This window comes from Canis lupus, chromosome 8 (assembly GCF_011100685.1).
Source record: "Canis lupus familiaris isolate Mischka breed German Shepherd chromosome 8, alternate assembly UU_Cfam_GSD_1.0, whole genome shotgun sequence".
Classification (NCBI taxonomy): domain Eukaryota; kingdom Metazoa; phylum Chordata; class Mammalia; order Carnivora; family Canidae; genus Canis; species Canis lupus.
The window spans coordinates 32,538,049-32,554,269 of record NC_049229.1 but is presented as its reverse complement, the minus strand read 5'-3'; the positions used below and the strand labels follow the sequence as shown (position 1 = coordinate 32,554,269).

The 16,221-nt window shown below is 40.8% G+C and overlaps 1 protein-coding gene and 1 long non-coding RNA gene across 3 annotated transcripts in view; one reads left to right on the top strand and one right to left on the bottom strand.

Annotated features, from left to right (window-relative positions):
* The window catches only part of TMEM260 (transmembrane protein 260), a 70,335-nt gene extending 60,591 nt beyond the window's left edge, over positions 1 to 9,744 (bottom strand). For both annotated transcript variants that reach the window (XM_038544803.1, XM_038544802.1), the window contains exons 1-3: positions 9,487 to 9,744; positions 4,555 to 4,586; positions 3,688 to 3,839 (exon numbers count right to left, since the gene is read on the bottom strand). In XM_038544803.1, the coding sequence (XP_038400731.1) occupies positions 3,688 to 3,839; positions 4,555 to 4,586; positions 9,487 to 9,646 (344 nt within the window). In that variant the 5' untranslated portion in view covers positions 9,647 to 9,744. The remainder of the gene's footprint in view (positions 1 to 3,687; positions 3,840 to 4,554; positions 4,587 to 9,486) is intronic.
* Positions 9,039 to 16,221, top strand: part of LOC119876492 — a 30,326-nt gene continuing 23,143 nt past the window's right edge. The window contains exon 1 of the long non-coding RNA XR_005363306.1: positions 9,039 to 9,160. This is a non-coding gene — a long non-coding RNA (uncharacterized LOC119876492). The remainder of the gene's footprint in view (positions 9,161 to 16,221) is intronic.

Genomic DNA, 16,221 nt, shown 5'->3' with positions numbered 1-16,221 from the left:
GATTAAAAAAACTAAAATAGTCCTACTTTCGATTCACAAGAGTCCTCAACAAACACTGCTGAATGAATTCTTCTATACTTCCATTTAGCCCACAATAGTGTGGAAAGGACATGCTGACTCTTCCACCTATTGAGAAAATATTTCCTGTGCTGTTCCTACCAAAATAAATGATACAAGATCAGACCATAAGCAATTTAAATCTTCCCCAGGATAAAGAATTTTTATACAATCCTATCAACACACTCCATTCTCTTTCAGTGATACCAGAACATAAGGTAAGTATGCTGACATTTTGCGACAGTGATTTCAGTGCGCCTTCCTTATTAAAGTATATAGGACCTAGTTTGAGGCTGCTTAGAAAATAAGTTTGAAATTCAAGTACTAAGCAATGTTAAGTCATGTTCATATTAGTGACTTACATGAGCTATAACTTTTTAAATTTTGTATTAATAGAATTTGAGAATTTCAAATGTGACACTTTAGATATCATACCATCAAACTTAAAAATCATTTACTTCAATGGCCTTGAAAGAGAAAATCCCAGTTCCTACAAATCACTGTGTTATATAGTCTTAAAAACACATTAAAAGCACAGATGTACACATTAATAAAATGAATACTATTTCATATAAATGAAACATATTTGATTAAACTCCCTTCACATAATGAATGCTGAAAAATACTCCTGAAGGGGACAATACATAAATACATACAGAAACAACTGCCACATCTTACTATATTAATTCAATAAAGTATAGTGATGCATACAGCTTTCTACGTGCTGTTTTACTCATATGCTTTCTACATCAGGGCAAAACGAATATACATGAGTTCTTGTCAACCATTAGGAAAGACTGACAAAAAAATGCAGTGTTAATGACATCTTACAGCTCTTAAAAGCAAGAGAAAGATGCAAGGAAAGCAAAAATTACATAGTAATTGGAAACAACGAATAAATTGTTCTTTCAATCTAAGTCATGTTTACTGAAAAAAAATGGAGCTTTTTACATCAACACATTTAAACAGAAATTTGCTTTTAAAATACAATCTTTGTTTAAAAGGTACAGAAGGTCTTTATGTCCACCCCAAGAGCTAAATATAGTGAATGCTATGTGAACAATTACCTGAAAAAAACCTAAACCTGTTAAAAGAATTAATTTACTGCACACCAGTCAGCACTAATCCTTCATGTACAGTAATGTTCTCTTAAGTGATGGGAGGAAAGAAAGAATAAAACTGTTTCCTGGATCAAAACCCTTCAATATTCAACAACAAAATGGAACGATGATTTGGCCTGTAAATGAATAAAGTAGTAAAATGTCGCCTAAACAAATTCTGATAAAGGAGTCAACCTGCAAAGGAATACATTTACTATACGCTGGACGGGAAGAAAGCTGTCACTGTAATGGCTGTACAAAAACTGTGTCCTGCTGTTGGGTTTATATTCACAGAAGAAAGGTTTTAAAGGTTAAGTTCAGGTCATACAACAAATGAAATTGTAACAAGCCAGCTGACATTGTATAATGTCTTCTTCCACTCAATCAATAGGCTACTGTTAGTCCTATTACCATAGAGATGGCTTGCTCTTTCCTGAAGGGTGTCTATTGTTTGACAAAACAGATTTGCCACTTGAACTACGTTGTTCCCAAAGGACTTGTACCTTGTCAATTATTTGTGTTCAAAATAATGAAGTATTTTCATATTAAAATGTATGTAAGAGATAATATTGTTAGATCCCTTTTCGGAAAGAAACTTTCCCAAGTACACTATATTAAAGCATTATTAAGATCTCTCAAATATCCAGGTTTAGTCATATTTAGAGTTTTTGATTTAAAGGCATATGTTAGCAGATATACAAACTTATCATTAAGATTGTATTTTAAAAAAAGGTCACAGGTTAAGTGTGCTAATCTAAAACCTATTATAATCAAGCATGATAATAAAAGCTATTTTAGAATGTAGACAACTCAAAGGAAAATTATTGTCCAAAGCTATTTGGATTCTGTAAAGAGAAAGATTTTTATGTATGATTTTTACAGTAGTTTTTGTGTGGAATGGTATCATCCATTAATATACTGAAAAGCATGGAAAAGTTTTAGAAAACAAATCACTTTATTTGCATAATAGCTTTTTATAGCGACATAGCATTTAAATATATGTTATGGAAATGATCATCTAAAATACAGATAAAAAATTAAAGTAAATAAAATACAGATGAATTATCAAATAAATACAAGTATTAATTTTCTTTAAATGCCTTTGTCTGAAATGCCTTGTGAAAATTATTAATTCATACATTCAATACAAGGCAAGTAGTTCTATATTTCAACCTAAAGATTTTAAAGATCAGTTTTTCTCTCAATAGAATAACAACAGATTCTTTTTTTTTTTTTTTTTAGATTCTTAATTATAAAAGACTCGGGAGAAAGAGAAGATTATTTTAATCATTTAGAAAAAGAAAGTATTCATGATACTAATCAATCCAAGCAGAGATGCTATTTTCAACAGTTCATACTGAAAGACTATCACTGAAAGAAAACCTGTAAAACTGAAACAAAAAATGAATTAAATAATATAGATACAAATGTAGTAAATGATCAACAAATGATCAACATTTGAATCTGAAAGCCTACCACAAACTTAAAAGCTTTAGAATTATAATTCTGTTAGCTTTTATCTTTCTATAAATAGAAAGGTATTTTATTCTATAAACAATTAAAAAGGAAGTTTAGAAAGAGTTTAGTCACAGGGCAAAATATTATGACTAACACAAATAAATACATTAGTCTCCAAAAGTGGCATTTGAAGTTGTCTCTTCTAGTTATACTATATTTACACACAAAAAATGTGTTTACAATAAAAACTGCAGTAGTTTTTGAAAGAAGTCTTTTAATTTGGTTCTTCCTTTGCAGGAAGTATAACTTGAATTTTTTTACTATAATCTTCTTAGGCATAGGTTAGGCTGGTTAAGAATGAAGAAGACAGGAGCAACACAGACAAATAAATTTACCAACATCCTAAACTAATGACCCATTTTTTTTAAAAGCAAGGTAGCCTTCCAAAGTAAGAAAACCTTCCATCAATGAAGTAGGGTCTAATTTGCCTATCTTCCCTACAGATTTAATGGAACAAAATGAAGCCTTACTAAAACCATATCCCAAACTGATTTCCTTAGTTAACGGCCTCATTTCAAAAAGTCTACAACATGTGCATATTTAGAATACAACATAATTAGGTATTAGCTCTGGACCTGATAGGCAGCTGCTCATCAGCAACACTGTGAGTAATTAAATGATATTTACCATTTACCAAAAGATGAACTTCATATTGTTGAATTAAACTGGTCCATCTGCATCTTAATAAAATGACAAACCTTATTAGTTCTGCCTAACCAGAGAATTGTGATAATGAACTGGTGACACCTTTACTCCATGGTAGGAAGCACAATGAACTGTGTAATCATCTGAGGGGTCAAATGCATATGAAATTACTAGAAATTAAGAAAGTGAAATCACAGGAGTGATTAGGAAAGCCATTCATGCAACAAAAGTTTTGGGTTTTTTGGTTGTTGGTTTGGTTGTTTTGTGTGTGTGTGTATGTGTGTGTGTGTCTGTGTATGTACTTAGGCCATCACAAAGCTCCATCTCCAATTAGCCAAAATTAATTTTAACTCATCAACTACTTTACCTGAAAACGGTGAAAAAAAGTAATGATGCAGCTACTGCTCCAAAGAAGCCACACAGAAGATTGACGCGGTAGGCAACTGAACCAAAAGGAAAGAGTATAATTGCTAGTTTAGCCACCAGAGTGAACAAAGGATAGCCAGGAGGATGGGCAACCTATGGAAAAATCAGCAAGTCAGAAGGTTTTCACCTACAAGACAGTCACAATGGCTTTAATTGAAAAGTAGCCCTTTTCTCAGGCAAGTTTAAGAGGCGATGACTACACGTTTGAATAGTGGTTTTCTATTGTAATCCTTTTGTGCCAATACAAATAAATATTTTCTTTAGCGGATTTGGCAGCGTCTATCACATGGTGTGTCACCTAGAGAAAGGGTGACATATTTCATTGTCAGTTCTTAAGTAGTTTGTTCTCTGGGTTCACAGTACATTAGGGTCATTTAAAAGGCTATTGAAAAAAAGCAGGTTCTGAAATTTTGTATTGGTGAGAAAGTTGAAAGACCACACTGCTATCGGATTACCACCATGCTGACAGTCCTAAGGTCTTGCCTAAAGGGATCATGCACCATAATAAAGTTTATTAAATAATAAACTTATTAAAACTGTTAACCCGATTTATTTTATTCTCCATAGCTTATACAAAATTTGGGGTGATAATAAGCCAGCTACTGTATATATAGGAAAGGCTTTGCTTTATAATTTAGTTTAATTGGATTTAAAACTTAAAGTAAATTGTCACGTACTGTACTTATAAGTTACTAAAAACTGGGGTTTGAAAATAAATTAATCTACTTTACTCCATGCTTAATTAAACTTTCTTAATTCCTAAAACTGTTAATGAGAGCATTGATTAAACAATAAAACTAATACTTACCCCAAGCTCATGTGCGGCTGTGATCAGTTCCCCTGTGAAAAAATAATGTAAAACCAATAATTACTATTAGAAAATGACACTCCTCCAAAGTTTTCAAAATCCAAATGCTTGCACTGGGGTTTTGCATTAATTTGACTGGATAAAACTGTAAATCTGTAGAGATTTAACAGCATGAAACAGTCTAAGGATATTTTCTCCCTAAGGTCTTAATGAACAAATGATCTTTGATAGTTTTTAATAACTGGTCAGTGGAAATATAGGTGAATTCTGGTTTTTAAAAAGGGCTCATTTTTCTGCCTAAGTTGTACACACTTGCAAATATATAAAAACCCTTAGAGAGTATTAGTGTAACACGCTGTATTATCCCTCCAGAAGTTAGTATAAAAATGTCTACAAAGACACAACTTCATGATAATGTAAAATGTGCAGACATCTGAGGCTTGGACACTCCATTGAATGTACCATCCTGCCCTACACTGGCATTTGAATGCCTTCTCTACATTCATTAGTTGGATATCTTTAAATGATCACCGAATACTTATTAGCTCCAGGTTATTTTGGTAAGCTCTGACTACCATAATACATTTCTTCAAACCACTAAATCATTATATTTACTTACATAGCCCTTTGTAATTCCTCACCATCAGTGATTATTTCTAAAATTATGATGCAGGAATTCAATGCTTATTTGTTAATATTTTAAGTATCCAGAGCACTCTCCGGGGACTATTTCTGACTCATTCCTATGTACTGTACTATATAGTACAATGTAAGAAATCGATGATGGCTTATGAAAGTTACTAGTATCTATTAGGAAATGTATTAATGTCCATTTTCTATCCTTCGATGGGTATCAATGCTCCTTTAATTTCTACTGTCTCAGTCACGATGTAGATCTTTACCCTCTGGCCTGGATGACAGCAAGAGCTTTGACCAGTTTTCTACTTCAATTCATCTTCATACTGAAATCACCTCTTGCCACTCCACTGCCCCAGAACAGGTCGGATTGTATTGTTAATCCATAATTTCTCAATGGCTGCTCTCTGCTCGGTTTCCTCAGCACAAAATGCTAGCCCTCTAATGGCTTCAAGGTCCCTTTACAAGGCATACATCAATGAAACCTATGCTCACACCAGTCAAATCTGATTACCCACTGTTCCTCTGGAATGGTTCTTTTGCACCTCTTATCACTCATTTTCTCACCCAGTATTCTCTTCTAAATCCTTCCAAGGCCTAGTTCAATTGCCACCTTCTCAGTGACACATTTCCTTTGACATACCCCTCCCCAACCTACCCCATTAGAATTAATCACCTCTTCCTCCTCCATAGAACCTGCTCTAAGCTCTCTACTTAGCACTTCTTTAGATGGCCTCTTATTCTGGTCGTTTTCATTTCTGTCTCTTCCACTAAGTCGCAAATATTCCCCTACCCATTTCAGGGGTTGGTCAAGACACCACCACTGGATTTCCCTCCTCTGGTCACACAAAGAAACTAATCAAGTCCTGCACACACAGGTTGACTAAGACAAATCATATTGTCATCCTTGCTACTCAGACACCCCTATCTTAGGGTAAATGACTCCTTGCATCATGGAAGCCCCGTAAGGGCTCCCAAGACAGACACTGCTCACCTAACTCAATCACTTAAGGATACCTTTAAAGTTTTCTGGAGATATTCAAAGGCGCTTTGGAACCCAAAGACACTTGCTGTATCCTAGAGACTTTAAAAAAAAAAAATTGTGGTCTAAAAATACTTAAAGCTCACTTCCCGTTGTAACTATAAGGACATCTTATAGTTTTACTCCAGAATGGATTAGCTGCAGTCCCAAACGGTTTCAATTAGCTTTTTGATATTTCCATATGGTATGATGAAATATAGTTAAATTCACAATTTAAAAGCCATTAATTACTCTCCTCCATGTAAAATGTATTTAGAATTGCATTTAAGATTAAGAAAAATGGCCTTTCTCTAATTTCTTACTATTAAAAAGTCACAATGTTATTCTTTATTAGAGTTCTGTTGGTATAAAAATCGGGAATGTGACAAACTTCCAATACCTACTCTTATCAAATGTTAAACTAAAATATAAATAGAAAAAATGGCTACTATTCAAAGTCTACAAATGTATCCTTGAAATAAAGCTAAAGGGAAACATTACTTTTAAAACTGAATATGAGAAAGAGAAAGAATGTGACTAGGAAGGGGAAAAGAGCCTCCTGGATGATTATTCCCAGCCCTTTACCCTAGGGTTTCCTGGATTTAAGTCCTACTACAACCTGCACCAGAATTACCTGAATGTTTTAAAATGAAGATTCCTTGACCTAACCTACCTATATTAAGACCCTCTGGCATTGGTGCTCAAGTTCCCCAAGCAATTTTGAAGTATATTCAAGTTTGAGAATTACAACCTGAGATGCAAAAGGGTGGCAAGCTCAGAGTTGTGAGATGTTTAACCTTTACAAAAACCCAGCTCCTTCTGTATTGTATTTTTTTATATTACATGATTATATTCTCATATATAAAGTCTGTTAAAGACGGTATCCTTAAAATACATAAACACCTAAATAAGCTACTTTATTTTTCCCAAGAATAACAAATAGATGTGTAGGTGAGATGCCCACACTCTCCTTCAACAAATCATGAGTATTCCCGCCCATAAATCAAGTACGTGTATCAAATAGTGCAAAAAACAATTTTGGCAGGGCTACACAATGTGATAGATTTATGGAGTATAATTCAAGAAGAAAAATACATACTTTATATTGGTTTTGAGATGTGTTCTGTTTATTGATAAAAAAATATATTTCATAAACACAACATTCAAGGAGGACAATACTTTCAACATATAAACAAGATTATCAAAGACAGGATTATACAAATTTTTCTGGAAATACTTGGAAAAGTTTATTTATCATTCCCAACAATGAACACCAAAATATTAGAAGCCACCAGCATTTAGCATCAAACTAAACCAATCAGAACACCTACAAAGTGTAGTAACTCAATGTGGATAACTTTATTCTACTGGGAAAAAAATAAGAGGCAGTATTAATAAAAACAGCAATTAGAGATTTTAAGTAGATTCTAAATATCACTATATATGTGATGATGGATTTAACAAAGAACTTAGAGCAGAGGTTAAGCCAGTATTTTCTAAAGTCCATCTACTTGAGTTTCTTTCCTTGACTGCCCCTACTTTCTGTGTGATTCTGGACACCGCGTAGCCTTACTTTTGTCAGCCACGAAAGGGAGATACTGATAGTACCCGCCTCACAGGGATAGTAAGTGGATTAAATAAAGCAACAATCCAGGTAAAGCACTTGCAACAGTGCCTGGCACAGAGTAAGTGCTCAGTGAGTGTTATTTTTATTCATCCTACTGGAAAACTTCAGGCTCGGGGAAGGATGGTAATTGTCAACGTTTTTTCTTTTTCTGTTTTAAAGGTACAGAACTCCTCAATCTTTGAGTCATGTTCTCCACTATCAAAACTCCCACAAACGCTGGTTATTTCTATTATGTAACGTAAGCCTTGGGAAAAATGGTTAACTCTATTCCCGACTATACTAATGCAACACTGCTTCTACTTGTTCAAGAGGACCTGAAAGAAAGAATAAAAGCAAGGATTGTAAAAGGAGCATCAAGGATCCTCAATGTGGCAGGTAGCCTGCCCCCAGTGATCCCCAACTCCTGGTGTTCCGTCTAATCCTCTCACCCTGGGGCTGGTGGGCTGTGTTTACATACTCATTGCCACAGGGCAGTGGTGTATCCATCGCGTCCAAGACTAGGTGTATGTAAAGACAGAATGTCAGGCGAAGGTGGAAGGTGCCGTTTCTTCCTCTTCCCAAGAGTCAGCTTCCCCGAGAGACCCACGTGGCAAAGAACTGGACTGAGGTTCTTAAGAAGCAAATCCTCACCCAGGGTGAGCCCTGAGAAGCCCGCAGCCCCCTGCCCACGCCAGGACAACACCCCTGTCCTGACCAGCTAGCCTGCACCTGGGCTCCTGATGCACACGGGACGTGAGACCACTAACATCTGTTGCTTTAAGCCGCTAGACTTGGGGTCATCCTGTTACGAAGCAAGAGATAAGCAGCACGTCATTTTCTTTCTTTCTTTCTTTTTTTTTTTTTTTTTCAACCTACAGTTTCACTACCTGAAGTTAGAGCACTACTGGCATCACTGGACGATCATTTAACTGGGCAGCAAGACAAAAACCGAAAACCAACCGGGCTCTTGATCCTCATCCCGAGTATGTCAACCATCCCCGTTAACAAATACAGAACGACTGCTTGTGTGATGTTAACTGGGCTGTGCTTTTCTCTTTAATGGAAGCAGTTTGCTCGAAGCCGCGGCTGGCTTCCACTCTGTTCAGTGCTCTCTCCTAAACACCCTGCGTGGCCGGCTCCTTCTCAACATTCAGGTTCCCACTAGAATACCCCGCTGGGAGGCCTTCCTCCCCGCCCCCCCCCCCCCCCAGCCACCCCACATTTCCCTCCCGCACTGTTTAGTCCGGGGTCTGGGGACCGTCTCTACACGCACTACAACACTCTCCACGACACCTGATCGCCGCCACTGTTACCCCTTTAGTCTGGAACACAACAAGGACTCAGTAAGTGACATATCGGGGAGGGGGGGGGGGCTAAAAAGAAACGGAAAGAGGAAAATTCGGGTCCCGAAAAAAAAAAAAAAAAAAAGGCCTGCCCGAGTAGGGGAGGGTCGCTAAGTCCCAGCAGGTGGAACCCAACACAGCCCCTTCTCCAAAGCCGGAGAACTCCAAGACCCGCGCTACAGGAACGGGAAACAGAGAGGTCGATCCTGCAAACGCAGGAACCTCGCGCTGAGCCCGGGCTGGCGGGCAGGGGGCGGGGGCGGGGGCGGGGGCGCGAGCTGAGCGGCCGGCCAGGCCGGCGGGAGGGCGGCCCTGAGATACTTTACCCGAGTCTCCCCCCGGCACCGAGGGGGGCAGCGTGAGGGTGAACACGGCGGCCACGGCGGCGAACACGGCCAAGCCGCCGCGCAGGCCCCCGGAGCGCCGCGGCCCCACCCGGGCAGCTCGCCCCCCCGCCGGGCCCCTGCCGTCGCCATGGAGACCCATGGGCCCCTGGGGCCCGGGGAAGGAGGCCGCGGCAGGCCCCAGGACTCCGGCGGCCCGGAGCTTCCCGGGCGAGAGGCGAGCGCAGCCCGCGCGGCGGCTTCCGGGTCGGGCCTCGCGGCCCCCGCCCCCGCCCCCGCCCCCACTCCGGGCCGCACCATCCTCCGCCGGGCGCGGGGAGAGGACCCGGCCCGCCTGCCACGAGGCGGCCGGGGGTTCTGCAGCAGCGCGCCACGCCGTGGGACCCGCGGGGTTATAAAGGCCTCACAGTCGCCCGCCACGAGCCAGGCCCTTCTTTTACGAAAGCAAGCCGGGGCGCGCGGCCGCCGTCTCTACGCCCTCCCCCCGTCCCCCGCCAACACTGACTTGGTCGGGTCTGACGGAGAGAGCGGCGCCGCCACCCCGGGTCGCCAGGGCCGCCTCTGCCCCCGCCGGTGTGGGGTGGAACTACACCCGAGGGCCGCGCCGGCGAGCCCGAGCCTGCGCTGTGCAAGAGCGCGCAGTGCGGCGCATCCATCGCACGCGTGGTCCCTCCGACTTAATTGCAAGCCCGTGTGCGAATTATGAAGTCGCTCGGTTATTAGAGATTAAAATCCGCTACTTGGTCTCTCTCTCTCTCTTTTTTTTCCGTATACCTCGAGGAAAACTCAACTGATGAGTTGAGAAACTTGAGTTTCGCCAGTAATTCATAGGCTGCTAAAGTTGTCTCCTGCTTTAAGGAAGACGGGATATTGGGGTGGAGCCGTGACCACAGCCTGGACGACGAAACGGACCCGCCGTGCGCTGGCCCCCGGTTAGCAGCAGTGCGGAAAAGAGCGGGGACGATTGTGCAGCCGCGGAGCACAGCTCATAGGGAGATTTTTTTTTTTTTTTTAGGCTGACATTTTACATTATTAGAGTAATTATTCCGGAGTGGGAGGGAAGGAGGGCATCCTCTGGAATGCATCTCAAAATACACCAAAGCTTAGGGACAACCTAGAACGTGTCACAAAGTGATCTGGCAGGAACACCGTGTCTCCACTGTAGGGTGAGATACCTACACCTACCTACATAGGTTGGTGGTTGCTACCTTAGTCTTTCCCAGGTACTTACATATGTAACTTTCTCAGCCACGTTGGGGGTTCCTGGAGGGCAGGGGCTGTGTGGGAGGCAGCTTTTAAAATAGCTCCCAATGATCCCCGGACTGCGGTGTTCATTCCTTTTTGTAATCCTTTCCCTGGTGTGGGGGCCAGAGCTCTCAGTAGCATGAGGCATGAGTGATGGATGTCACTTTGCAGATGAGGTTATAAAAGCCTGACTTCCATCGAGCCAATACAGGCTGCTTTCTATTTCTTTTCCGAAGGAGCATGCTAAGGATTAATACCATTTCCATCGTTTGCTCATGAGCTTTATAGAAAGATACTTTTTTTTTTTTTAATCGTGGCAAATTACTTTCAGAAGGGCATAATTCCTTGCCCATGTACGGGCAGTAGAGATCAGTGTTGGAAGTAGGAATTCGGGAGTTCTCATGCAGGGATGAGAAGGATGAATAAGTCACAAGAGGCATAGTGTATTGAGGACAAGGTTAAGGTCAAGTATTAGCCCATATCTTCATTTCTGGAACAGCAGGAGAGGAGGAGAGAACAGGGCAGAGGGGCATGTGTCCCAAGAAGCTAAAGAAGAAATGGTGACAGTGAAGTATATGTGGTCGGGTTGTCACAGAGGGGTGAAGGATGGATGAAGAGGGACAGATCTAGGTTTTGTGGGGCTTGAGTTTATACAATTTGGAGAATCCTTTAAGCAAAAAGTACAAAACTGCAGATATAAAATTAGGTACAGGCATTGGAAGGACAGGCAGTGAAACAGCTTCGTTAGCCTCACAGTTAATCTCTGGGGGTGAAGTAGGGCCAGTTCCCTGTCTGTGCCCGACTCTGCCTCTGTGGATGTAGGCTGACGCTTCCACCTGGAGCACTGGCTGCTCCAGGCTTCTCTGATAGCATGCTGCTTTGCTCTCCTCCTACCACTGGCCTCCCTGCCCTGGCTCTGCTCTGTCAGATCTCCAAATATGGGAGGGTGCCAGGGCTTACTTGTAGACTTATTTTTTTTTTCTCTTTCTGTCTTCTTTCCCAAAATAGTTTTACTGAAATTTTAAGTAGGAACTGTAGTCTAATAGGTCCCAAAACTACACACTGCCATCTTTTCCTTTATGCTTCTGCTTTAAAAAAATAATAACTGCACTGTGATTTCCCTATTTATATATCTAAACAACATTTCCAACCTGGCAGACTTTGTCTGTCTTATTTGCACTGTATACCATGCCTAAAATGGTGACTGGCACAAAATAATACTTAACAAATATTCGTGTAGTGGATGGATACATGCACAACGATAGATCACTGGTGCCTCTGTTAGGGTTTGCATTTTAGCTGCTGTTAACAGAGACTCTGCTACAGTGTCTTAAACATGCAAGCATTTATTTTCTTATGTAGAGGTTTATCCAAAATTATGAAAGAAGTCAGTCCAACATTCATTTGGCAACTCTCTCGTGTCATTAAGGAAAAAACTGAGCTCCTTCTGTCTCTCTGCTCCATCCTACTCAACTTATGTCCTCATGGTCACCTCTTGACCCATGATGGATGCCAATGCTCCAGACATTTCATCTGTATTAGAGGAAGCAATGGGAATGTCCCATCCTTTTAAAGAGTGTTATGGAGGGCAGCCTGGGTGGCTCAGTGGTTTAGCGCCTGCCTTCGCCCCAGGACATGATCCTGGAGTCCCAGGATTGAGTCCCACGTCGGCTCCCTGCTCCCTGCATGGAGCCTGCTTCTCTCTCTGCCTGTGTCCCTGCCTCTCTCTCTCTCTCTCTCTCTCTCTCTCTCTCTCTCTGTCTCTCATGAATAAATAAATAAAATCTTTTAAAAAATAGTGTTCTGGAAATGCCATTCTACAATTAGGCTACATTTCATTGGTCACAGTTGAAGAACAGGCCATTCTTAGGGGCAAAGGCAGTTGAGAAACATACAATTGCAGCTAGATGGCTATTGGTTCTATTACCAAGGAAGAAGAGGAGAATGGATATCAGTAAGCAGCTAGCAGGGGCTGCTATAGTTAAATTTGGTGAGCTGGAAGTATTTGAAACTTGAAAGTTCAAGGAGTGAGTTTCAGTAGAGTAGCAGATATGGAAACCAGGCAGTAGTGGGTAGGAAATGAGGAAATTGAAGAAGGGAAAATAGGATACATTTGTAAGAAGTGTGGCAGTGAAGGGAAAGAGAGAAGTAGTATGGGAATTAATAGGGACTGAAGTGTCAAATGAGTTTTTTTGTAATCCAAGAAAGTGTTTGGAGAGACATAGTGATGAAGTATACAGGAGGCTGGTGGGGGTGGAACCAAGGACGAAAGAAGAGGAAGGATGAAGATAGAAAATAATAGAGTTTATAAGGGAACATATGACAGCTGAACTTGATTCTTGGGGAGACTAGTGAAATATATTAGGAACATGTACCTGTTATACATGCTCTGGTTCATTCCACAATGAGTTAGAGACAGCTACTGTAATACATACTATAAACTAGAAAATTTGTGTACCACTTAGGGTTCAATCAGAGAAACAAAAGCAGTAGGAAATATATGGGTGTTATGAATTTTATTGCAAGAAAGTGTCTCTTGTGATCATAGAGGCTGGCTAGGCAAGTATGAAATCCCTAAAACAGGCCATCAGGAAGGACAGGCTGGAAGTCTTGAGCATGGGGTGAAGCCGCTGTCCACAGGTGGAATTTCTTCTTCCTCAGGGAATCTTCCACTCTGCTCTTAAGGCTTTTCAACTAGTTGAATCATATCTACCCAGATAATTTAGGATAATCTCCCTATTTTAAAGTCAACTGGTCACAGACTCTAATCACAACTACAAAATACCTTCACAAAAACACCTAAATGAGTGTTTGATTGAAAAAATGGAAGAATGTAGCCAAGCGAAGTTGACTCATCCAAAGAACATCACAGTATATATGATGCAAATTCAAGGTCAGGGAACATGTGAATTAGAAATAGAGTATCAGATTGAAGGAAAGAAATACATGAATGTGTGGACCAAATAAATAAAAGCAAAACAAAAGGGAAATAAGATCATTTGTGTGGCCTCTTAAGTCCCCAGGGAAAGTAAAGTCTTCCTGGCCCTACCACTAGCACCTAGCCTCTAGGGACACCTAAGGGAATGGCTCCTCAATACAGCTGGGCAGACATGGGCCTTCCAGCTCCCCACTAGGCCTCCATTGTACTTCCCTAGCTGGGCAGGGAGTGGGGAGGTATATGTGTGGGGGTAGGAGCATCTTATTACTGTGACCTCTTCCCCAGTGACCTCTGCTGACATCAGAGTGAGGAGGAGGCAGAGCAGAGAAGTGGCCTCCTTTTTTTGGGGTGCTGGAAAAAATCCCAACTCTCCTTTAGGCTCCATCTAATACTACCATATCAGGGAGAGAAAGGGGCAGCTTATTATTGCTGGGTGGGGGGTGGAAGTCTAGGCTTCCCATGTGTATTCCACTGACACCATGGAGAAGAAGGGTCCCATTACTATTTAGCCAGGATGAAAGTTCTGACTCCTTCCTCAGCCTTCTCCAACATCACCCTGGTGAGAATTTGGGGATACCTGGAGAGGATGGAAGTTTAGGTCCCTACTCAGCCTCTGCTAGGATGGGTAAAAGCTGGGGCCATAGTTTTTTCTTTGGTTTTTAGCTATAGTAGAGATGTTACTTTCTTAATGTATCTGTCCTGATACTTTCCCTGTCCTTTGACCAGAGAGAACATGCTTTCGTTGGGGCTTTTTGGTCTGTGCCCATTGATGTCTCTGGTTTGTCAGCGTCTCTAGCAACCAATCTAGGATCCATGAGGCAAAAAGAAAACCCAGGGAACTTACCAGCATGTTGTTCTTCAACTTCTGAGGCTCCTATCTGGTCTGCCTCTTTCTCTCCACTTTCCAGTCTTCTTATCATTGTCTTGCATGTAATGTTTAGTTTTACTTAGCAAGAGGAATAGGGAAAAGTGTGAAAACTTCGTCTTTTGGGAAGCAAGAGTCACTCTCCTTTGTTTATTCTTTCTGAACATTTACAGCAGCTTCATAGACGTTAATGCACTGAAGTCTGCCTTAAAAATTGTCATTTAAAAGTCATTATTACTACTAAACCTCACTTACAATAAAGCCAAACATGTCACTCTGTCGCGGGCCCCTTCGTCTGGCCCAAGGCTGCGACTCCGGAGCGGGCTCGGGGTGGCCCCCCTGCGGCTGCCAGGCCCGGGGTCTGGGTGTCGGATGTGTGCGGGGCAGCAGCGGCCTGAGCTCTCCGCGCAGGAGATGGAGTACACATCAAGGTTGTAGAAGAAAACATCATCTCACTGAGGAAGGCTTTAGGAAATACTGTTATCCATCTACACTTTGATCAAAATAAAAATCTTCCAGAATTCTCAGGACACACACCAAGCTAGAACCAGATTATCACCCCCCTAACAATTAGAAGGCCATCCATATGAGTGACATCTAATTGAGGATTTCCAGAGCCTACTCAGGCTCCAGAAGCAGATGACACCATGAAGTAGGCAGCTTTGTCCAAGATCTTGAATCAAGAATGTTGTCTTCATTTATCTTCCCTTGAAACCTTTTTCCCTGTCCTGGAAAATTCTCTGACCTAGAAATTTAAAAATAAAAATTAAAACAAAACAAAACATGTCTTAATCTTACTAATATCTGTAAAATCTTAGATTCAGGACTTTAGATTAGAAATTAGACTTGGAATACCATCCAATAAACCATCCACAATAGGACAATACAAGAAGACATAAATGTCCCTATACAGTGCCTTCAAAAAATAATTTTAAACACTCAAATGTACTAATAACCAAAAGAATTTGAAATAAATACCAAAGTAAGCCATTTTCAGTCTCTCCGATTGTTGAAGACATTTCATATCTATGGAGTGTTAATAATGAAGTAATTTGGTATGACATTTTAGAGGGTAATTTAGCTACATGTATCAAAGATCTATAAAGTATTTATATAATTTGACCCAGAATTGTTAGTGAATGTACGAAAATATGTTCAACCACATTAGTTATTAGAGAAATGCAAAGTAAACCACTATGGGATACTACACACCTACCAGGTTAGCAAAAATAATATTTAATTTAATAATATTTAATGTCAGGGAGTGTGTCGAACAACGGAAGTGCTAGAAGGAGTGTAAATTGGTACAACAACTTTGGAAAGGTTAAAAGTGGTTGCCTCTGAAAAAGGAGACTAGTGGGAAGGGAGAAGCAGGATGGGAGATAGTGCTTTCATTTTATGTTGTCCTGTACTATTATATATTTTGCCATGTGCATTGTATTCCTTTGATAAAGAATAAGAAAATAGGGGGATCCCTGGATGGCTCAGTGGTTTAGTGCCTGCCTTTGGCCCAGGGTGTGGTCCTGGAGTCTTGGGATGGAGTCCCACATCGGACTCACTGCGTGGAGCCTGCTTCTCTCTCTGCCTATGTCTTTGCCTCTCTCTCTGTGTGTGTCTCTCATGAATAAACAAATAAAATATATATAAAAAAAGAAAATATTTGTAAAGG